The sequence below is a fragment of the Triturus cristatus genome, chromosome 3_2 (assembly GCF_964204655.1).
Source record: "Triturus cristatus chromosome 3_2, aTriCri1.1, whole genome shotgun sequence".
Taxonomy (NCBI): Eukaryota; Metazoa; Chordata; class Amphibia; order Caudata; family Salamandridae; genus Triturus; species Triturus cristatus.
In genome coordinates, this window is record NC_140584.1 from 937701677 (window position 1) to 937726818 (window position 25142).

At 47.0% G+C, this 25142-nt stretch overlaps 1 protein-coding gene across 2 annotated transcripts in view; it reads right to left on the bottom strand.

The window, feature by feature from the left end:
• Positions 1–225: 225 nt before the first annotated feature.
• Positions 226–25142, bottom strand: part of TBX2 (T-box transcription factor 2) — a 30250-nt gene continuing 5333 nt past the window's right edge. The window contains exons 2-8 of one of the 2 annotated variants that reach the window (XM_085649430.1): positions 23853–24120; positions 19937–19996; positions 17839–17985; positions 15325–15401; positions 13940–14109; positions 8986–9611; positions 226–1806 (exon numbers count right to left, since the gene is read on the bottom strand). In XM_085649430.1, coding sequence (XP_085505556.1) covers positions 1354–1806; positions 8986–9611; positions 13940–14109; positions 15325–15401; positions 17839–17985; positions 19937–19996; positions 23853–24120 — 1801 coding nt within the window. In that variant the 3' untranslated portion in view covers positions 226–1353. The remainder of the gene's footprint in view (positions 1807–8985; positions 9612–13939; positions 14110–15324; positions 15402–17838; positions 17986–19936; positions 19997–23852; positions 24121–25142) is intronic. The other variant, XM_085649431.1, reaches the window with a different exon arrangement.

A 25142-nucleotide genomic window follows, 5' to 3' on the forward strand; every position in this document is an offset into this window, starting at 1 on the left:
AAGAATGAGAGAGAACTATTTTCAAAATCAATGGGTGCTAAAAATGCGGATTGAAAGGTCGCGGAGTGAGGAGCGGTGAGGAATGTTAAATACTCCATTCTCTTGAGGACAAAAGAGGGATATCAAGAAAAACAGGAGTCTGGCTCTCATGATGACATTTGGAAAACATTTATAAGCACTGCAAATTAGAGCTGCTCAGAGTTAGAGAGAACAAGAAACTTAAAAGTAGTTCATTATTTTTTATTGAAAGATGTGAGAGGATTCATCAAAAAAAATGAACAGATAAGATACCCCAATGACCAGCACATATCAAATCATGTAGTTTCTATAGCACGTGGCGTGATTGTTGACTGATTCTTTGTGTACTGGAGTGAAAATAAAAACCTGAGGTTTATTCCTGCCTTTTTCTACCCCGCTCTGTGCAGATGCTAAATAACATGATGGAACATTTCGGGTTGATAGCCAGCCCATCGAGGGCATTACCCTGGTTGTGTACTGATGGCACGTGATTGTCCTAGGAACAGGCGGAGACAAACAATACCCAACAAAACACAGTTAAAGAACCCATACTTCCTTCAAGCACAACAGAGCTAAATATTTTCCCCATTTACAATATATAGGTATCAGGTAAAGTGAAAAAAAATTAAATGCAATCGAGTTAAACTCTACATATTATGTACACACCATGTACAACTCTGAATAAATTAATACCGATTTGCATATTCTGGGATCCTTATAGCTTATTTACACAAATTTCTATTTATTTTATAAATATGTCTGGTACACAGGTAGGACAGAAGCACCTATGTCAATATCCGACAGTGCACAAAGCGTCCATTTTCATGGCTTCCTTGCCTACGAGAGCTCTGGGCTCTAGCCGCTCTTATTCTAGAGCTTTCAGTATGTCTTTCTTTGCCATCGGGACAGGCATAGGGGTTTTATGCAAGGTCTGCCCAGTCTTTCAAAGACAGGACTTCTTCATAGTTGGAGAGCAAAACCACCCTTTCGCTCATCTTCAGAACACTTGCCATTACAGCTAATGTACATTCTTACGCCGGGACACCCAATACCCCCGGAATGGGAGTAACCCACAGTAGATGTCTAAGGATGGTATTCCTTCAAAGTCTTAATTTGATCTGTATTTTGCCTCTTCTGCGGCATTCTGTTCGGAGGAAGTGTAATTTTGGTAGACTTTCCATTGGTGATGATCAGGGGTGGGTTGTTGCTGCAAGAATCATTGTTCAGTTCCCGCCTTTGATCGCTGCCCCTTTTAAATAAATATTTACTCTGTGCTGTACAATTTCCCAGTGCTTTTCAGCCCTTTATGGCTGGGTGCTTGGCAGGTGGGTCCAGTCACTTGGGTGTCTCTCTGCCAGGAGACACTTCTCTTTGGCTCTCGAGCCCGCTGACCAGCCGCTGGATGTTCTGCAGTTCGTTGATGGAATCTTTGATGGAGGTTTTGGGGGACAAGGAGCTGGAGGCAGACCTCTGGTGGCTGCTTTTGAGGGTTGGGGGTTCGGGGAGAGGGCTGGACTCTCTGCTGCTGCCGGGCTTGGAGCTCTCAGATCCTGGGTTGAGGCTGGCGGGAACACCTGTGGTCAAGAGGTTGGTGCTTGGTGGGATGGAGACGGGTATCTGGTACGGGCTGAAGCGGAGTCGAGGCCGAGTAGTGGTCAAGAAGGGATTCCGGGACAGGGAGCTGGCCACGCTGGTGGCGGGCATGGCTGCCGATGCTGCTGCCGCTGCTGCAGCCATGTAGGTGTAGGGATATGGAAACAGGCCACCGAAGGTGGGCATTGGGATCCCCTGCAAAGGAAAGAAAAACACATTTGATCAATGCTGATGTTGCTGCAAATGTGCAGGTTCGTTGTAAACTGCATTGTCTCATACAACGTTAATTATTTATTTTCCTTTTCTGGGCACACTCTGAGAATGTTATGTACAAGTGTGTATGGGCACTATAGTCTTCCTGCAGTAATCAGGCGACATATCATGCCTTTACTCAGTAAGCAGCGAGAAGAACCTCTCCTGTTAAGAAGCAACGCCTTTATAGTCAGGTAGAAACTTCACTCTGAGTGAAATGGTCCTTTCCAATCAGTACCCCAGACCTTATCACCAGGTGGAGTCCACTTCTAGGCAGGTTCTATGGTTAGGGCCATTCCACCTCATATACTGGGGCTGCTGGTCAGGAAGCAGCTCTCGTGAAGTGAGGCTGCAGGATCAGGCGGCATCTCTGTCCTAAAGTGTGGCCTCTATGGTTAGGGAGATTCTAGCTCATGAAGTGAGGGTCTATGGTCGATGACACTTCTGCCCTGAAGGGAGGGTTCTAAGGTTAGGGAGGTTCTATCTCATGAAATGAGTCTCTATGGTCAATGACACTTCTGCCCTGAACGGAGGGTTCTAAGGTTAGGGAGGTTCTATCTCATGGAATGGAGCTCTATGGTCAATGACAGTCTTCCCTGAAGTGAGGGTTCTAAGGTTAGGGAGGTTCTATCTCATGGAATGGAGCTCTATGGTCAATGACACTTCTTCCCTGAAGTGAGGGTTCTAAGGTTAGGGAGGTTCTATCTCATGAAATGAGGCTCTCTGGTCAGGAGGCATATCTGTCCTGAAGAGAGACTCTCGCATGATGGACGTCCTCTCTCATCAATTGATGTCCAAGTTCAGGGGGCACCACTCTCATGTACTGTTGTATATGGTCAAGAGATGAATACATCATGACGTGATTTCTATGCTACGGAGGCACCTTTCATCATAAAGAGAGGTTTCTACGGCTCCAGGGGGTTGATTACAATCACAGAGGGCTACCTCTAGGGTCATTAAGGGATATTTCTCCATGATGTAATTCTAAATGTATGCTGAAGCATTATCTCTTTTGAGAAGGATTAAGTCTGTTGTCCATGGCAGTTCTCTCCTTTTTGGAATGGATGGCCCTGCAGACAGTACGATCCCTCCGTGAAGCCACCATGTACAATAAGAATTATGCGGTGAAAGCAGGGTTTCTGCTCTGCAAGTGAAAGCACCATTCTTGGATTACTAAGGTGGAATCGAATGAGTCTGCATTCAAAGCCACTGAAGGTAACGCGACTGACGAAACTGAACATTTACACTGGTTTCAGAATTATCCACAGAGGTGGCTTTCTTCCCAAAAATCAATCTGCCTAAGAAATTGATGGTGCCTTATCACCGAAGACAACTTGTGGCACCAGTACTTATGAGAGCTTTAAACAAAGACAAGTTCCAAACACTACTGTAACCTCCACTGTTATATGAACTGTCCTGACCTTAAAAGTATCAGGTGATATAGCCACCAAAACGAATTAAATAGTCTTATTCTAACAAAATAATATTGCCCAAATAAATGGTACTCATTTTCTTATCAGTGAAAAGTGATCAGCTGATTTGGTTCTGCCAGATCTCTGTAATGGGCACAACCCACCGAGCTATCTTCCTAGCTAACTGGAACGTGAACTACTATTTCTTTCAGATCGCACTGAACCACTCGCCAGCCTGGCATCAAAATACATTACATACTATGAGGTAGGAAGATGGCTATTTGTTGAACTTGTCAGCTTACAAATGTCCTCTACCGAATACTGTGTTTATACATTTATATGATTTTCACACTTTAAAATAAAGCCTCCATGGAGAAGTCTTTCCACACGTTCATTGTAATGATACTGGCAGGATGTCTCGGTGAGTTAAATGCTCGCCCCTGAGACATGCAGTGCTCTGCAAGTCACGAGTTTGTATCACATCAAGGGCAACTCAGCTTTCCATCTTTTCAAGATCGGCAAATTAAGCACAATTAAATTAGGTTATAGTAAAACGTGTAATTAACAGCGCTTGAAAAAGGCAGGTGTGAGTAATGAGACTTATATAAACCCCATGAGATGATGTAATTATGGCAAAGATCTGTAAACCATGCACATACACAATTGGCCTCTTTGAGATATACATCTTTGCCCTCTTCGACAATATATGGAACAGTGCGCCGTCGATGGCGCGCGGTATTATTTTTTTGCTACAAAAGGGAAACTACTAAACTCTTTCCAATGCGATATGCTTCAGTAAAAAACAGTCAATGGCAGGTAATGTGTTTATATGACAGTAAATACCATTTACAATACACATGCAGCGTTCTTTTAATAGCTACAAAACCCCAAATGCTACATAAAAGTTGAAAATGGGAAAATCAATTGGTAACAAAACACTTACAATATATTAGTCATTTGGGCCAAAAATCATTTTGTGCAAAATGTGAAATAGTTGAGTAAATAAAAACATTGGCGTGTTTTGGGATCGGTTTGGTTCCGTTCAGGAAGCAGATGTTAGTGTTAAGCAGAAAAGTAGTTCCCCAGGAGGAAGGGTGCTCGTCAGCCGGAATAGGAAATGCAACAGGGTCCGGCGCAACCGCACATATTTTGTTTGAATGAGAGAAACTCCTTTAGAGCATGTGTATTGAGCCATAGGTGGGAGAGCAACATCGGAATAGAGAGACAGTGTAAAAATAAAATTCATGTGTAATGTAGAAAAGTAGAAAAATTAGTAAAACACAAAGAAAATCGAAACACAGAATCTTGAAAAAAGGAACAGGAGTTAAAAAAGGAAAGGGAGAAATAGAAAAAAAAGACAATGTAGTGGTGGGAGAACAAATATTTGGCAGGGACACAGAAATGTAAAAAGATACAGAGATAGGAAAAAAATAAATGGAAAACAGGGTTACGGAGAAAGAAAATGGAGAAATATAAAAAGGCTAAGGAAAGAGGCGGGAGAACAAATATTGGGGAGTGATTCAGAAATGTAAAAAGAAAGACTGGATAAAAAAATAATAAATGAGAGACAGGGTTAAGGAGACAGAAAAATGAGAAATTAGAGTATAGAAAAAAGCAAGAGGTGAGATAAGATTAAAAAATGAAAGGGTGTAAGGTAAAAGAAAATTGAGAGCAGGAGATAAAATAGATTACAAATGAAATAAAATGGCCATTATGCAGTAGTGGTTAAGGCCACGGCGGTGTTAGCAAGGACTTCAAGAAAGGCAGTCATTGTTCTCCACTGACATTTCCTGTGATCTTGTTCCTCCACATCTAACATTTAATTCACACTAAGACAGGAATTGTTAAATTGGACACTGAAGACATGATGGTCAGCACACAAAAAATGATTGATTCTTTCTAGGTGGACTCAATGCCCACAAACAACGAAACAGAGGCACTCTAGAGGGGACCCGAGCAATCACCAGTGGAGGGATCCAGTCTACAATGACTCCGTGAATATTTCTGAAAGGGATCCAGGCAGACACCAAAGTCAATAAGTGCATTAAATCCCGGAGAGACATACCTGCAGCGTCAGTCCTATAGGGCCCCGTCGCATGAATCAATGGCAGGAAAAAGATAGAACATGCAGCTTATTCAACAGTGGCCTTAGATCCACGTTGATTCACTCTTGCAAGGTCTGGGTTAGTCATTGAAGTAGCTGGTCTTAAAAGAGATCTGGCAAGCGAGACCTGGGTGATTCATTCCATAGGGCTCTGGGCAGAAAAGACTCAGCGTGATGGAAGTGATTCACTTTATAAGGATCAGGCCTGGACCTACTTTTGGGGAATAGGTCTGAAGTAATAATGTTTTTTACATAGTGCTTCATAATTCACTGCTGCTGTTTCCAAGCGCTGTAAAATGTGCACTTTAATGGTACTCAATTTACCAACCTTGCAAGGATGGTTCCTAATTTTGCCCTTTTGCAAAGTTTGCGGTGTTTTCCAGTTTACCTTCTCCGGCAAAAAGATACTCTCTACATAGTGAGATATATTTTTACTGCATGGCAAGAACGTTTTCACTCTAATCAAACCCAGACTAGATAAGAAATGTAGGTAGAATCTTTCCTTACACGTTTCTATATTTTTTAACAGCCTTTGTGTGTAATGGCAAAGGACACAGATTATTTGTATCTGCAGGGCTACCTTTTGCTTAACTTTTCTTCACGTAATAGTATTGCAAAGGAGAATTGTTTTCTAAAAAGTATGTTCCTTTGGATCTAGAAACCGTAGAAAATTATATGACTTTAAAGCTAATGTGGCAAAGCGAAAAAACGTCATAACCTTTATCAAGTTCCAAAACTGTCCACAGAGTATTTTACAGCTATTAAAAGGGTCTGCATGTCTTCACACATCCCCACTCCTGACCTGTCGGTGATGCGAGGCCAGCCTTGAGCATTTAAAGGCCCAGACCGTCCAGATGAAACTACGTATGTGTTTCATGTTATACCTGTACATGTTTATATATGTGCATGTGTATAAAATATTATATATGTGTTTGTGTATGTGTTTATAGTTTTGTGTGTGGATAAAATATTGTGTGTGTATGTATTTATTGTTATATGTGTGTGTGTGCATTTATTTTTCTTTTAGTATGTCGTATTATGCCCCAGCGGCCATTGACAGCCTTCTATGCGCATATTGTTTAGTTGCAAGCACTGTCCATTTCGTCTACACTGAGTAACGTATCCCACAGCACTCTGCCTGGGGGGTGGGAGTGAGGCGCGGTCCCCGAGCTGTGCTTGTTGGTTTAAACAGGGTCGAGTCGAGCACCATTGTTGTGCCCGGCTCTCAGCACCCCCCACCCCAAGCCCCACAGGGCCTCGTGCCGCAGGTGCGTCATGGGCCTCTCCCGGCCTCCGCAGCTCTAACAAAAGCAATATACAATAAAACTATTCCGCTAATTGTAAGACTGAATATGACCCTCAGAAACGGGCCACTGACTGCCGGACCCTTCTGTGTGCGTCCATACTGAAATGGACTTGTTTCCTGATCCGAGCGCCGCACATCGCTGCACAAGGAACAACCCCGCAGAGGCCCCTGGCTCAGACACACGCCTGTCTCGACCGGCCACGGCTGACCCCACCAGGCGGCAATGGTCGCCTCACGTGCTGGCAGTCTGTATATTGAACGCTGCTCTCGTCTGCGCGCGCTCTGCGGGTACAATGGAGTAAGATACTGCCTCCGTGCCGTGGCTGCCCCCCCACCCAGGATAGACCCTCACGCCGTGCACTGTGCGATCTATGCACAACGTACCCTGTGCGAGGCAGGGCACCCGGGCAGTTGGAATGAGGCGTGCACAGAACTTCTGACGTGCACGCGTCGTTTCTCCACGCAGACCCACAGGATAGTTCCCTGGTCCTGCTGGGGTGGAGACTGCTGGAGGTTTCCAGAACATTGAATCCTAAACATCATGTTACAAAAACATGCTGGCCGAAATATGGACGGCAAAAATACGACACGGTAAGTATATATATAGGTAGGTATGCGTTTGCTGTATCTCAATGTACCTTGATGAGATATAGCCTAGAGTCTTATAGCCTTCATAACATCACTAACCTGAATATCGACACGGTAAGCATGTGTACATAGGCATGCGAGACTTGACGTGGTGGCGGTGGTGGTGCTGGGGGGGGGGGGGGGGTCTGTGTGTGTGTGTTTGATTTCATGGACCTCGTAATACGGCAGAATGGGACAGCCCTCACGTTGGACCCTGCCACCAAACTACAAATCAAGCCCTACATCTCTTATTGTCTATATATATATATATATATACACACTAATACCCCTTTGTGCAAAGCAGATCCCAAATGTATTCTTCAAAGCCATATCAATGTCCTCAGTGGTGGATACCGCTGGAGCAACAGGACCAGGAAGCAGGCCGCAGCAGGGACCGGGAGGAGCCGGAAGGGACCAGGCTGAATGTGGGCATGGGCCTTCCAAGGTCATGAAATGGGATCCTTTACGCTGGGAAACAATAACATCTCTTTTTAGAAGACAATGGGTTTGCTGTGCAACTGATCAATATTATTTGTATTATTATCCATGTGAGATTAGAAACAGATCAGGCCCGAAAAACAGCAACTATTTGTCTGGAAATATAGAGAGGGACATATCTAGGGCGATGGAGACGAGAGGCGGCGCGTAAAATGCAGCACATTGGATTGGAGCAGCTGGAGGTGGAGAATCAGCGGACTTGAGACAGTGTTGACAGGAGGAGCAGGTCTGGTGTTCGCTATCAGCCTTTTATCTTTGTCAGTCCTGTTTGTTTTGTCATGGTTTTTGCAAAACATTATTGTTGGGTGAGCTACCGAACCTGTGCCAATATATGAAGAAGAAAAAATTGGCCAAAAGAAAAAATATTTTTTCTGTCAAACACCACACATTGGCATCAAAGTCCCTAGAACAGCAGGAAATTTATCTGGATGCGGATGTGCTCCTTGTGAAAGTTGCGTCACTCACAGTGAAGTTAGCCAATGGCTGAAGTGGGAGGACCCTTGGCCCCATGCTATTTGCTGTAGTGGGCAGAAGAACATGTGAATGACACAACAAGGGACTAATGAATGAATGAATCCCCCTACAAGTACATTATATCAATCATTTTAGTCAAATGAAGAGGTCTTGGCTGACGCCAGACGTAAAAAGCGATGCAAAGAATAGAGCAAAGTGCGGGTTGGCAGAGCGGCCATTTCAAGCCATAAGGGCTACGGCACATAACGCAGACAGCGCACCACTCCTTCAAATTAAAGTGAATGATTCATACAGGCCCCGGTGTCCAGTGACAGCCTTCGCATCCCCTCCTGGGTGGAATTAGCAGGGTTCCTTGAGGAGCTCAATTCCAGTTGATCTGAAATCTTACCCCACATCAATGGGACCACCTGGCCCACATCTCGGCGGCGGTGGAAGCCCTCAAAGGGTATTTGAAGTCTGTGTATCAAATTCAATCAACTTGATGGGTCAGGCGGGCCCCTGTGTCCAGGAGCCGCCTCCCCTATTCAGCCGCAAAGGGTTAAATATGGTTCACATCATACAAGTAGGACAGAGGATCAGTTATCTGTAGGGCTGTTCCTGCTAATGGGTTACGAACAGTGCAACTGGAGGAGGGGAAGAGAAAAGGGCATATATCTACACCCTTCACAAGATGAATGCATAAAACGGGGAACGGTTCTCACCTGAGACGCCAGCATGTGCTGGGAGAGATGGAATGGGAAGGGAGAGGTGGCCCCGGCCGCTCCCTGAAGCGAGGACAGAGCTCCATTGTCCAGGCCACTCCCGCCAGTCACGGAGGCCAGCAGGTGCCCCATCCCCATGGCCGAGAAAGCTCCAGGTGCCATTGCAAACTGTCCCGGGTGGATAAACAAGGGCTGGCCGGCACCAAGTGGATTGAAAAAGTGCTGCCCATGAAAGCCAGACAGGGCAAGGCTCTGCAGGTGGCTGGCACTCAGGTGGGGAGGGCTGTCTGTCTGTACCATCAGCGGTGAGTAGCTCTCCTTGCCCAGGGCCCCACACTCTAGGTCCTTCTTGGGCTCCTCCTTCCTTCTGCTCTCTAATTTGTCCTTCTCCAAGTGTCTGATGCTGAAAATGCTATCGCTGTCCTTGCGGTGGTGGTGTGGATGGTGGTGGTGGTGGCGGTCCGGAGATAGGTCCTTCTTCTGCGGGCTGGGCCGGTCCTTCCCCTTCTCTTCGAGCCTAGGGCTGTTGGGTAGAGAAGCCTCCCCTTCGGGGCTGTGGCTGCCCACCGACCGATCATCGGGTTTGTCAAGGTCCTCTTGGTCACTGTCCACACAAGACTTCTCATCTGCAAAAAGAGGGAAAATTGTTTATAACTAGCACCAAACATACTGTATGCAAGCTATGTCTCTATCCCAAGCAGAAGGATTTGCATATAACAAGGGTCACGCAACCTACAAGCAACCCAGAAAGAAAAGGCGTTTTTGTATTCTGAAGCCTCTGTACAAACAACGCCAATCTGAACAGACATTCACCCTCACCTGAAAGGGCATTTGACCCAATGCAGCTGCTGCTTTCCCCATGAATGGGAAACAATTTGCAAGTCAATTGTTTTTAATACAACAGTAGCTTTTGGCTCAGAACTCCACTAACAGAAAATATATGGGCTGTGGAAATATGTGGGGTACATTGGGTGCTGGAAAGTGTTTTAGCTGAAACCAGAAAATACAGAGCACCAATTACCAAGCCCACCCTACAGGGAAAGAGTAACCAAACTGGATCCCAGAGGATGAAGTCTGGGAACTTGTGAGATGTAAAGGATTAATTTGGGAAAATTCAAGCGGGCCTCTGGTTTCCATCTTTCGAATGCAAATAGGCACATTGCTTCAAAGAGAAATAAAAAGCCACCTCCTGGGCTCATCCAGAAGCAGGAGTATTTAAATCCCAGATACAGCATTACAGGACCACACTCATGGACTATGGTTTCACACTCATGGACCATGGTTCCACACTCATGGACTATGGTTCCACACTCATGGACCATGGTTCCACACTCATGGACTATGGTTCCACACTCATGGACTATGGTTCCACACGCATGGACCATGGTTCCACACTCATGGACCATGGTTCCACACTCATGGACCATGGTTCCACACGCATGGACTATGGTTCCACACGCATGGACTATGGTTCCACATGCATGGACTAGGGTTCCACACTCATGGACCATGGTTCCACACTCATGGACCATGGTTCCACACTCATGGCTATGGTTCCACACACATGGACTATGGTTCCACACGCATGGACTATGGTTCCACACGCATGGACTAGGGTTCCACACGCATGGACTGGGGTTCCACATGCATGGACTGGGGTTCCACACTCATGGACTATGGTCCCACACTCATGAACCATGGTTCAACACTCATGGACCATGGTTCCACACTCATGGACCATGGTTCAACACGCATGGACTAGGGTTCCACACTCATGGACTATGGTTCCAGACTCATGGACCATGGTTCCACACTCATGGACTATGGTTCCACACTCATGGACCATGGTTCCACACTCATGGACCATGGTTCCACACTCATGGACTATGGTTCCACACGCATGGACTATGGTTCCACACGCATGGACCATGGTTCCACACTCATGGACCATGGTTCCACACTCATGGACCATGGTTCCACACGCATGGACTATGGTTCCACACGCATGGACTATGGTTCCACACGCATGGACTATGGTTCCACATGCATGGACTAGGGTTCCACACTCATGGACCATGGTTCCACACTCATGGACCATGGTTCCACACTCATGGACCATGGTTCCACACTCATGGACTATGGTTCCACACGCATGGACTAGGGTTCCACACGCATGGACTAGGGTTCCACACGCATGGACTGGGGTTCCACACGCATGGACTGGGGTTCCACATGCATGGACTGGGGTTCCACACTCATGGACTATGGTCCCACACTCATGGACCATGGTTCCACACTCATGGACCATGGTTCCACACTCATGGACCATGGTTCCACACTCATGGACCATGGTTCAACACGCATGGACTAGGGTTCCACACTCATGGACTATGGTTCCAGACTCATGGGCTATGGTTCCAGACTCATGGGCTATGGTGCCACACTCATGGACTATGGTTCCACACTCATGGACCATGGTTCCACACGCATGGACTAGGGTTAAACACTCATGGACTATGGTTCCACACGCATGGACTATGGTTCCAGAATCATGGGCTATGGTTCCAGACTCATGGACTATGGCACTCATGGGCTATGATTCCACACTCATGGACTATGGTTCCACACTCATGGGCTATGGTTCCACACTCATGGGCTATGGTTCCACACTCATGGGCTATGGTTCCACACTCATGGACTATGGTTCCACACTCATGGACTATGGTTCCACACTCATGGACTATGGTTCCACACACATGGACTATGGTTCCACACACATGGGCTATGGTTCCACACTCATGGGCTATGGTTCCACACTCATGGGCTATGGTTCCACACTCATGGGCTATGGTTCCACACTCATGGGCTATGGTTCCACACTCATGGGCTATGGTTCCACACTCATGGACTATGGTTTCAGGACGACTGCGGGACTTCTGGACCATGAGACCAGAGTTCAGTATATTGTAAATGCCATCAAAAACCTCCAGCTGACTAGGCAGACCTATCTTTGGACTATGGTCTTAAAACCAAAAGCCCATGAGGCAAGTGCCTTGCAAACGTCACCAGAAGCCAAAGGGACCCCTATAGGGCCACAGTACACATTACCACCTAGGCGGTGTTTTGCATACATAGACTCGCCCTTGGTTAAAACTCTCACTGGAATGATGTCATGCTCCTGAATTAGTTGTTTAATTCCTGTTTGACATAATTTGTGAGGACAACTTATTCTGACACCACTGATGTACAGTGACGTTGTAGACATTGGAGACCAAAGTGAGAGCGAGAGTGTGTATTTATATAGATACCCAAAAGCACACAAACGAAAACACCAGAAATGCGGGGCATTAACCTAACTGGTAATATGTGGAACAGGAAACCGGAGAAAGCAGACTGAAGACACGTTTGTCACATCACTTCCTTAATTCCTTACTTTTGGATTTTATTTTTGGAACATTTCCACTGCAGATGCAAGCTTGTTGAACTGACTGCCCCTCTCCCCAAGGGACAAGTGTCAAATAAATCATAGCTGCATGTACATTATGTGAAACAAGTTAATTAAAAGGCCCAGAGCAGGTCTTAAATTGATGTCAAGCAAAGTGACCTGGAAACAGGGCAGGTAAACAGGCGGCACAGACAGGTGGCAGCAAGTGAATGGGGAGCAGACGGACAGCACAATGGAAACAAAAAAACTGTTTACATTTTCATGGCCTACCGCGACATACCTAGAGTGACCGCGTGTGTGAGAGAGAGTGCGTGTGTCTGAGTGTGTATGGGTGCAAATGTGAAGGTATAGATGGGTAGTGTGTGAACGTTCAAGAGGGGGTGTGTGTATTGATAGGAGGCACATATGCCTGTGCAAAGGTGTATGTTTCTATGTAGGAGTGTGTAAGTGTCAGTGTAAAGAGGCAGTGTAACAGTGTACGTTTTTACAGGTGCAAGTGTTTAATTGTACAAAGATAACATGAGTGTGCACATGTTAAAGTGTCTGTGTGATGAACAGCAGAGCAAAAACGTACCTGTGCATGTATTCCAATGTATGTGTTTTGCTAATGCGCAGAGTTCTATGTAGTGTGTATACTTTAAGTGTGTGTCTGTGATGCAGCGAGAGAGCCTGTGTGTTTCTGTACCGCACGAGGGTGTAGGAGTGACCGTTTGCTGGTGTAACCGCGTGTGCGGTGCAAGTGTGTTGGAGTGGGCGTGTTAGGGCACGTGGGGATATGGTGTGTGGAAAGATACTGCCGGGGTATGGGTGTGTGCGTGCCTGCGGGTTTGTAGTGAGTGGCAACGGAAGAACCGGCCTGAAATGAAAGAGAGACGTTTAGTTCATGTTCTGTAGCCACTCCATGAACCCTCATCGGTGCATCGGTGCCACTGAGGCACTACCGTATTTCATAGTATAGAGCGGGAGCCGCCTTGTCGCATATCATTTCTACTTTATAGGGCCCAGGCAAGCACTACCAAGAGTACAAGAGTCCAAAAATGTAAAGACGGTAGCCTCAAGGAGGCCTTAAAAGCTGTAACACATACTGCTTGTAGCTTCTTTAAGATGCAGGTATAAGGACTCCCTGAATGTTATTGTATAGCTTTCTTGTGGACCAATATGCAAATTTGAGTTATAATGTATGTGAAATCATTTTAATAATCATATTCCCAAACAGGGCTGTGAAATTGTATAAAAGGGGCTTTACGGTGGTGGCCACAGTGAACATGTTTACTTTGGGCTAAATGTCTGCACAATTGGATTGCCTGTTTCTCATTATGCAGACCTAAACAAAAGAAGAATCTTTGAAAGTCTTCCTGGATTAGGGGGCACTGCTCGAACCTGCACTGCTGTGCCAACCACAAACTGAACTCACAGCATGCTAGCGGCATGCCCCCGTGCCCGGAGTGCGAACTGTGCATGACACTTCACGCAGGAGGGCAGTGGAGGGGAGATGGGCAGTGGTCTTACCTCTAATGCTGCGGGTGAGTCTCAGGGGGCTGGGCTCCGCGCTCAAGGGGGAGTTCAAGAGATCTCTGCCCAGGGCGGGCTCACAGGAGGAGGCATCCGATTCAGCCCCATCTCGGTCGGGTCTGCAGTGGTCTTCATACATCCGCAGGGAGGGCAGAGTCAACTGCTTCCTGAGGGGGGCAAAGACCGCCAGGTAAGGCATGAATGCTACCAACAGACTCAAGCAACCATATAGCAGGTGGCCGCACACAGTCCCCACCCATCATCCCCTCACGCAGCGCTTTCCACCACACTAGCACATCAACTTCACCACAGCAACTACCTACACACCCCTCACACTCCTTGTACCACATGCAACTTCCCCCACAGCCTGCCCTTACATGCAACCACCTTCCACACAGAAGTGCCCACAAACTGCCCTCACTCCCACACTAAGCCACAAACATGCATAAAGCCACCACATACACACATGCCTCAAAGCCACACATTCAACCCTCACTCTGCATGTCCCACCACAAAACCCATCTTTACAGGCAACCACCTTCCACACAGAAGTGCCCACACACTGCCCTCACTCCCACACTAAGCCACAAACATGCATAAAGCCACCACATACACACATGCCTCAAAGCCACACATTCAACCCTCACTCTGCATGTCCCACCACAAAACCCATCTTTACAGGCAACCACCTTCCACACAGAAGTGCCCACAAACTGCCCTCACTCCCACACTAAGCCACAAACATGCATAAAGCCACCACATACACACATGCCTCAAAGCCACACATGCAACCCTCACTCTGCATGTCCCACCACAAAACCCATCTTTACAGGCACCCATCTTCCACATTGTGCTAGCCACAAACAGGCCTCACCCCACACACAACGCTTAAACGGCACACAACGACCCACTTTGTACCTGTGCTTAGTAATATATCACACCACACACAAACAAGCACTTCTCCCAGACACCGTAACTGCAAACCCCTTCCTGAAAAAACACAAAAAATAATCTACCGCCATCAGCACATCAGCCTCTATTACCCAACGCGCATGCCCACCACAAAGAAAACATTCTTTCCCGCAAGCACGTCATTAAACACAAATATGTACAACGAACGCAATTTGTAAAGCTTTACACCACGGGGTGGACGCACATCAATACAATTCCAAAACCGCCTAGGCCAAATATGAAATGAAAAATAAAGTGATCGAGTGCTCATTGTGGCCAAAATTGGGGTTTGCCTCTCTAAACCCGTGTGTTTATTTCTGGCATAAAAGCATCAACTTTATGGAAGGGGGAGTTAAAGAACATTGAGGTTTGGAACACATGGCCTTTTCTGAAACAAAATAGTCCAAGACGAATAAAAACCAAAATCGTACCTCTTCTCTCTTCTTCCATTGCCCGTGTCCCTGAACCCCTTTGCAAAAGGGTTATTATCGATTTTCAGCTGCGTGATCTGGAAAGAACAAAGCGATTAGGGTTATTGGTGGTGGATTGGAATTTGTGGAACAATAGGAGAGTGGATAAAGAAATGAAAATTGTACAACTTTTATAACTGACACATTTAAAATTTGTTTGGCCCTATTTCCCAAAAATATTTATTGGACAGAGAACCTCCCCACACCCTCCTAGACAGGGGAGTAGCTTCCACTGGTGCAACAGGTGCAGTGGCACCGAGTTCCATAAGACGCCATTTAGGACCTGCTCTGGGGCAGGCAGGGCCAGTGTCTTTCGTGCATTAGGACGCAAGGCGCCCTTGCTGTGCTACTAGTCCTGGGAGGCCACCCTTGCTGGTGTCAACATGGGGCTGGCATTTAAAATAATTATGGGGTGCAGGGGGGCGTACAAAGTCAGCTGAAAGTGTGTGGGTTCCGCCATGGCCTCTGTTGTCTCAAACCCTTTAACGCACAGAGGATCTCCGGTTTAACACACCGCATGCTTTATTAAAAACGATGCTGCGGTTCGCAGTGAATTATTTATTCGCTCCTAATGAGAGGAAGTTATTTTTCAGGGCCCCCTGAGGGGAAGATGGCGGCCGAGCAGCGCCGCGCTGGTTAGAAACCAGTCTTCTCTGCTCAGAAGAATGACATGGCGCTGGCGACACTGGGCCGATTAATAATTCAGACTTTTGAAATATGTCCCCTGGTCGGCATTTGGAAATGCATGCAGCGTCGCGGCGCTATATGGAATTCACGAAAACAACCGCTCAGCTCCCAGTGCTGTCTGAGGCTGAATGTTTGGGCGAACGTGGCGTGTGCAAAGGGTTAATGGTGTGAGCGATCCGCGGGCAGGTGGTCCCCTCGTCTCAGGCCTCGGGGGCAGCAGATTCAGTGACCTAAGAAGGTCCCGACTGGCTAGAGTGAGAGGCACCGTCTTACATGTCTGCTTGTCCATACGGTAACTTCCGGCAAATGCAGAAGCAGTCATATTTATTGAAGTAGACATGATTGTGTCAGTTACAATAATCCTATAACCAATATGTAGAGTAACGCCGTTTGATTTAGACCACTGTACTAATATACTTCAAGTGCAAAGGTCAGATTTCAGTTTATTGCCACAGTACAGAAACTTGTACTGCCTCGGGGATCAAATACTTTACATAGGGGTTGTAGACAACTCTACGGAAAGCCAGGGGTATCTGCAATCTCACGTGCATCTCACTGCAGAAGCGTAACCCCTTGCACCCTGAATTTTTTAAAGCAACTTAATGTAAGAAATGTACATGAAAATATGCCATGGCATAAACCAGATAATATGCGGGGGGGGGGGGGCTCCTGTGAGTCATGCCCACCGTGATGCGAACGCGAGTCTTGTTCCTGGAGCAGAAATCTAGAAATATATCTGTCGCCCCCTTCTAACATGAGACCTTCCTCACAAAATGGAGGTTCAGCTGATAGCGCCTCGATGCCATGAACTTTATGCTACCAAGAAACCCAAAATAACGTCCGGCGATTGCAGCCGTTGGTTAACCGGGGCGGGAAAGAGTAGGAGGGGCGAGTATGAGAGAAAGAGAGCACATGGTATAGAGGGGAGCAGGGGGGAGACGGGAAGAGAGCGAGCCTGGAAGGGGGCGCGTGAGCGGGTCGATGCCCTTGGAGAAGCGTCTCGGACGCCCGTTGGAGAGAGGGCCTCACTCTGGCCGGTAGGGGGAGACCAGGCCCTTTCTAGAAGCCAATTCCCCGGGTAAACACGAAGGAAGACACTCGCAAGTGGCAGGTCTCTGCGAGGACTGACGTGTGCACACAGGGACACAAGGCCAGTGCAGAGGGGTCTCGGGACAGCAGTGAGACACGGGCCACGGATGGCGCCCCCCCCCCCCCACACACAACCCGAGGGCGGCGGTGACACACGCCGGGGGTGGTGGTGGTTTACAGATGGCACGCCGAGGACGGGCCAGTAAAATCGTATGAATTACAGGGGCCTCTTGCAACAAAATTAAGAATAATAAAAAACTGAAATATACTGAAGGGAGAAGAGGGAAATGGAAACAAAATACAAAAGAAAATAAGTTATATAAGAACACAGCCAAAAGGGAGAAAAACAAAAAAGATTATAGTAGATAAGGTCATATTCAATTGTTAACGTTTTTCACTGAATGGGGTTTGCGTGGGGAGGATCAGAAAGGGGCTTTGTATTTATTTAACAAGTCAGGTGTGTGAACGCATAATTCCGAATACACAGGTGCAACATTTCGAACGTGTGTAAGGCGAACATCAGGCCACGGTTCCAATAACACTAAATATAATATGCGTCCCTTTAAAACTGCCACTTATGCGGGCAGGGTTGATCCGGGTAGAGTGTGTTTCCCCAAGTACGTGCATGTGTTGCTGGGGCAGGGCAGACAGGGTTATTGGGGGTTTTGTGCAGCGTCCCCTGCCCCCTCCATAGCTCACCTTATCGTTCTGGTAGGCGGTGACGGCGATGAAGTCGGTCTCGGGGAACACGTATGTCCGGAAGGTGCTGTAAGGCAGTTTCAGGATGTCGTTCGCTCGCACGATGTGGAAACGCGGCTGGTACTTGTGCATGGAGTTCAGGATGGTCTGTGAGGAGAAAGGGCACATCAGAGGTCAGATGGGGATCCGCGGATCCAGAGGTTCAAACTGCGGCTCGAGAGCTCTCGCGATACTACGGTGCGAGCAGCAGTGACAGACCCCTTGTTCACAAACAACGCTAAAACAATCAATGATGCGCACATTCACACCAGGACCCCTTCACTGACGACCCCAGAGGCACCTCTATCGGGGTCGCATGTACTGTAACGAGGCCTCGCAGGGGTGGGCGGGGGTTCCACCAAAAGGTTTACAGATCACTCGTATTTTGTTATATTTATGACTGCACGTGTTCAATAAGAATGACATGTGATAGATATATAGTCCAAAACATATCATTTGGAATGAGTACTACAAAACCAATGGATTACAAAAAAAGGTCCGAACATTCACACCTCGGCAATGGGCCTGTGATGATCCAGAAAGGATCGGAGGGGGCGCTGGCGAGGGAGTGACACTTCAGAACAGGGAGGCCACTTCATACGAGTGAATGCCAGTTAACCTTAAAAGCACGTGCTTTGGCAATCGTCAAACGCTCCACACGGGCCCACTTTACAAAGGCAGGCGTGGGACATTAGCCCGTGTTACCCACCCAGGACGGTGGAGTCTGGCTGAATTTAAGACGACCTGGAAAGCGGAAAGTCTCTGTTTCCTGCCAGGTAGTTTTAGTGTTTTTTCAGATCAGAACCATTTTAGTACTCAATAAAAGCTAGAGATGGTTGATGCAACTAAGTGCTGGTGGTCAGGTCATTTTGCACAGGGCGCAGTGTGTCTGCAAACCCGTCTACTGCAAAATTGTGTGACCGCACTAACAGCACTAAAAAAAGCAAAATAAAGGCAGAAAAAAAAAAATATCAAATAGAAGGTGAGTAAATAGTTAAAATAAATTATAGTTACAATAGATGATAGTAAAAAAAAAAAAAACCTTCTTAGGAGGTGGCCGGGCATCGTCGGGTTCTAAATGTATCTGGAGGTTGCAGATACCAAGGACAGACCATCTCCAGAACAGACCCCGCGCGGTCTATAAACCCCCCGAAGGGGGAAAGGCGCGACTAGAGTGGATGGGTTTACAAGGACACAGACTGAAAACTCGCCTGGTTTCCACACATTAACTAGTTCTCCCTGCTTCTGGGCACTCACTTCTACCAGGGACAGATAAATAAACAGCAAAGAGTTTTAAAAAAACATAAGAACAAAAACAGTCATAACTTTAAATAAAAAACCGATACATCATATCATTCATTAGAAAGGCTGCGCGTCCTTGTGCACCAGGAAATTGCACATTTCCTGCCTCTTGAAACGGAACATCAGTAATTCTTCAATCACACAGCCGCCCCTGCACACACGAGGTACTACACAGCATGTAAACATTAACATACAGCGCTTATCACCATAAAGAACTGTGCTTCAAAGCTCTATACAAACAAGGGAAATGTTAACACCTGGCCTCACCGACCATACTGAACCCAGCTGGAAGCATGGTTTATAAAAAGATATTTAATAATCATTTCTATTAATAGCATTAACCATTATTAATATTTCAATTACCCCTCACGGAAACATTGCCAGTTTCAGTGTGTACTTCGGTATTTTGCACAACCCTTCATATATTGTATCAGTCCTAGGTCTACGAAAACCTACACCTAATTGTACATATATATATAGTAACGCATAGACATAAATGCAGATAAGTTATAGCACTCCCATTTATAGACCGGTGTGCCCCAAATGTACACCTTACCGCTTCCTCTTCGGAGCGCGTTCAAATAGTTACATTAAACATGGCATACATGATCTTTTCAGAAAACATTGTTCGTTCTCACTTCCATACAGCAAGGGCGGGGGCGCTCTTGGCCAGGGGCCACATTCAGTACAGCAAGAAAAGGGTTACACGCATGTTTCTTGGATGTGCACATGGGCAGACCGGCCTCAAAATCCTTACATTGTATGATGGGTGTTCTTGTCGGAGCTCTGTGTCCCTTGTACCAGACCAAACGTGGATCTGTGAAAATACATATTACTGCTTGGTAGCAAGAGACTTCTGTATAGAAATATAAGTCAACCATTTGTTTGTGCGCAGACTCCCCACCTAGCGCCGAGAAAGCATGCAGCGCTTTAACAACCCACACTACCAGTAACCAAGAAGGGTTCGATAAAGTTCTAGATACAGGAAGTTAAGCAACGCTTTCCATGACGCCTTATATGGGCCGTCCAATGATGATGTCACAATACACCTCAAAACCCAAGGTGACATCATCACGCAGAGGAACGTTCTAGAACCTTATTTTTGGTGAAATGTTTTTTTTTCTCTGCACTCGAAGGTCCTTTAGTGTAGATGAGTTAAAAAAACATAACAGTGGAGTACACCATGTCTCTCACCCACCTTCCCCACACCACCACAAACACCCACCAAAAATGCTTAGAACTAGGATTTCATTTTTTTTTTTTTTTTAAATCAACCTTCAACTTTTACCAACTTTCATTCTTCGATCAACTTTGTATTTATACATATTTCAAACTCAGGATTGAGGCAGAGATAACGCGATATTTTGCAGAGAGGCCATTATCTTTGCGATCAACATCTTGGTAGATACATTGCATGAACCCTGTGAGCAGAAACAGGGTACCCCGACGGCCCTTTCAAGTGCCATCAACCCGCCTAAGTCATTCCCTTGGAGACGTTGCAAATAATATTTATTCTGCAAGAGTGGGCCTGATGCAGGGCCCATTTCTGAAAATCCCAATATGTGCCACCAATAGTAAGAGTTTTCAATAACCAGTTTCAACCCTGGGAATTTTACCACAACAAAGAAAACGGGTAGTTGAATCTGTAGAGCAAAAATAAAAATACAAAGCCGGGCACCCATTTAATGTGATTTTTCCCCCTCGAAAAGGCCATTTTCAATGCTATTAAATGCGTCTTTGGAGGTAATTAAAATAATGCACCCTCTTTAATAATTGTTTTTTCGGGACATTAAATCCCAAAAAAGAACGATGAATTGTTTCCTCTCCATTCCTCACATCCCCAATAAACACCTCATTAGGTGTATTTTAAAAAATCTCCTTAAATATATATATTGAGGTGCGATGATAAAACCAGAGCAAAGGCATCGAAAAGCCTTAAAATGCAGACAGCCACCGAAGTGAATCTAATAAAGTGCCATGAACGGGGGGGGGCTTTGCACTAGCCGAGCCCCCTTCTCCCCCAATGCTCCCCCCGCCTGTTGAGGGGGTTTTGCAGGGTGGCCCCGCGGTCGGGGTCGAGTACTTGGGGCGGAGGGGCCCCCGCGAGCGGAAGCGACCTGTCACTGCGTTTGACCACAGACACAGGAGATTCCAGAGGGGCAATATATAGACGGGATATCCGTATAGCGCCTTGAGGTCCAGCATGTGCTCTCATCATGAGTGTGCATGGCCAGGTGCATCAGCGTGGAAGTCTAGAGTTTACAAAAACACATGCAGATCCTCCGTCTTCATCAGCGGGCTGTATATGATCACGGAAAATGTATATTCACAATACATACACGAAACACGGCGAGTCACTATGGAGACTGTATATCGCCAAAGGGAAAGTGTATCATAATGCGGCTGTGTGTTAATAGATGGAATGTATATTATCATGATGACGTGCAATACCACGGATGATGTATATTCCCACAGAGACATGTATGTGTTTGGCTTTCGGGGCCGCATATCAGCACTAGAACGTACACCGCCATAGGGACTGTATTTATTAATAACATATCCATTATTAGGGGGTGTACATTATATGGGGTTGTATATTCACACTGGGGTGTAGAGTATATTACCACGGAGAATGCGTATTATCCTAGGGAATGTATATGATAAAGTCATGTATATGAGTTCTGTACTCGAGGAGAAAAGAAGGGTGGGGGGGGGGGAGGCTGGCAGCATTTAGACTATAATGGGACCCGAAGTTGGCGCTATGGATCACTAAAACCTCCCTGGCGCCCCCCCCCCCCCCGCCCCCCACACACACACACACCCCAGACCTCATTTCTGCAGTTTTATTCCCCACCAGGCCTCGCCTCTTTGCGTCCATCCGTCACCGACGCCGACAGCCCTCAAGGATCTAACGATCACTTCATTAGATGCCAATACCGCCCTGATCGCCTCTCGCGGGATCGATCCCGGAGCGGGCGGGGGGCGCGGAGCTCGCGATCTCACGAGTGAGTGGGTAACCGGTTGTGTCCGAGCACTGGTGGGATCATACAAACTGTAACACGGCTCTGATCACATCTCAGAAGGTCCCGCATTGGGGTGGCGTGTACAGGTCATCAACCGGTGATATCGCCATACACACATCACAAGGGGAGCCGATCCCGGCTGCAGGGGGGCAGCAGCTCTGATCACAGGGACGCCCCCTCCCGTCCAGTATGGGATGGGGGTGGCGATCGGAGCTCACTGTTCACGAGCGAGTGTGTAACCGGTGGCGTTCGAGCACTGGTGAGGTCCCACGTACACCACAAGAGGGGACACGGCCTGGCTGCGCAGGCGGCAGGAGAAGGAAAGACCCCCCGGATTTCCACGTTTTAAGTCTCCCATAAACCCTCAGGCCTCCCATCCTGGGGTTTGTACAGGGAAGTGTGTGGTTAGAATGTCAACAGAAAAATGTGAGGCCTGGAAGTGCAACAAAAAACAGAGATGGCAGGAGTTCATGCCTAATGTGAGATGACGTCAGACTCAGGGGCACTTCACATGGCTCTCCCCCCACAAAAAAAAAAAAAATGTCTGTGGCTACCACCGAAACATGAAGTCTTGTTGGATTTCGCCATCTGGTATCTGAGCGGAACACGAAGTATGTATATGAAATCTTCAAAGACTTTTTTAAATAGTAGATCTACTGGACAGTGCTAAAAATATTGGTCGTGGGAAAACACTACATATGCACCAAAATAAAACAAAATCAGGAAACATTTTACCAGAAAACAAACATATGTATCCGAGTTATCTTTGACAGGTCTTAACGGGGGTCGATTGACATACACAACGAGGTCCTTTTTCGAAATGCCCCTTATGAGGCAAGACGATAGAACTAACTGCACAATACATTATTTAAAAAAATAGATAAAATCTAAAGTTCTCAATTTAACAAACTTGGGAACTTTAATTTTTGCCGACTTTAATATATTCTTCAAAATCTTAAAAGGAACCCCACTTTTTTGTTCTGTTTATTTCGTTTACATTTCAAGGAGAGATACCGGGACAGGGTCGACCGTGTTTTCAGACACGTGTTACACGTTTCACCCTCGACGTTTTAAAGACATCATTTACTATTATTAATTATGTGGCTGCCATCTCTGGTCGTATTATGGGATCACACGATTGCAAGTTTTGTGCTCGAGTTTCCCGCTGGTTTAGGGAGGGTTAAGGGGTGACCTCTCGGGCTCCAGGGGGCCGGTGCAGGGGCTCCGGTGGCAGGGCCCGGTGCGGCTGCACATCTGAAAGATGGGGTGGGATTCATTTTGTAAGCTTAGATGCCGTAAGGGGTGCCGCATTTTTTAAAGGTGCCCTGTGTGTGTCATCATTTCTAAAATTAATGCTCCGGCCGCGGTGTTCTGTGCATTTAAAAAAAACCTGCCTACGTGCTAGTAATGACTATATTCAAGTTTACAACAATAATGCTAGAATGCGGGCAAGAAGCATTAGAATAATGATATTAATGATTTTAACACCACTAACTAGCGCCCAGAAGCACCCCCTGAGATGCAAGCAGCAACACTGGTATTATTCCCAGCGGTATTATCGCTTCGCCGGTGATACTAGGCACTGGCCCCACTGCGGTAAAGTAGCGCCGCCGGGCGGGGATATCCCGCCGCCGCCGCGCTGGTACTTACGAAGCCGTGCTTGTCCGAGATGTTGTTGGTCAGCTTCAGCTTGTGGAAGGCCACGGGCTTGGCCATCCACTGCTCGCCCGTGGCCGGGCTGTCCGGGTGGATGTACATGCGCTTCGGCATCTCGGGGTCGGCCTTGCCGGCCACCATCCAGCGCGAGTTGTGGAACTTGTAGCGGCAGTCGTCGGCCGCCACGATGTCCATCAGCAGGATGTACTTGGCCTTCTTGTCCAGGCCGCTGACCCGTACCTTGAAGGGGGGGAACATCCGCCTACGGGGGGAGAAGGGGGAGAGGGTGAGTAGGGGGTACGGCCGCTCACACACGAGACACGGCAGTTTACTGGGTCACACGTACATGCACACAGAAGAAGCAGGTCAGTCAGACATGACGCACAGGAGCACACGTGTAAACTGTCATACGTATAGTTAACACACAAGAGCGCACACGTGTAAACTGTCACAGGTACATGCACACAGGAGCTCACATGTGTAAAGTGTCACAGTTTCATTTACACAGAGGGCAGCATGTCACTCAAACATGACGCACAGGAGCTCACACGTGTAAATTGTCAAACGCATATAACACAAGAGCTCACACGTGTCGAGTGTCACAGGTACATGCACAAAGGAGCTCACACGTGTAAACTGTCACAGTTGCATGCACTCAGAAGGAAGCAGGCCACTCAAACATGACACACAGGAGCTCACTTGTGTAAACTGTCAGAGGTACATGCACACAAGGGAAACACAGCCACTCAAACATGACACACAGGAGCTCACACCTGTAAACTGTCACACGTACATGCACTCAGAAAGGAAGCATAGCCACTCAAACAAGAGACGGTTACAGGCGCTCACACGAGTCCCCGTCATACGAACATGCACACAGAAGGGGACACAGCCACTCAAACATGAGACAAAGTTTAAACTGTCCCACGTACATGCACACAGAAAGGGTGCATGGTCACTCCACATGAGACGCTTACAGGCGTTCACAAGTGCACACTGTCACTCGTACATGCACATAGCAGAAAGCATGGTCACTCAAACATGACCGCTTACATGACCTCATGCGTGTGTGTAAATTGCCACAAGTACATGCACACGAAAGGGAAACCCGAATATGACACACTTACTTATATGAGGGTGCACGTTTACACTGTCACAGGTGCATGTACACAGAAATCAAACAGCCCGTCAAACGTGAGGTACTTACAGTAGCTCACACGTGTACACTGTCACACGTACATGCACACAGAAAAGAAGCATGGCCACTTACAAGAGCTCACATGT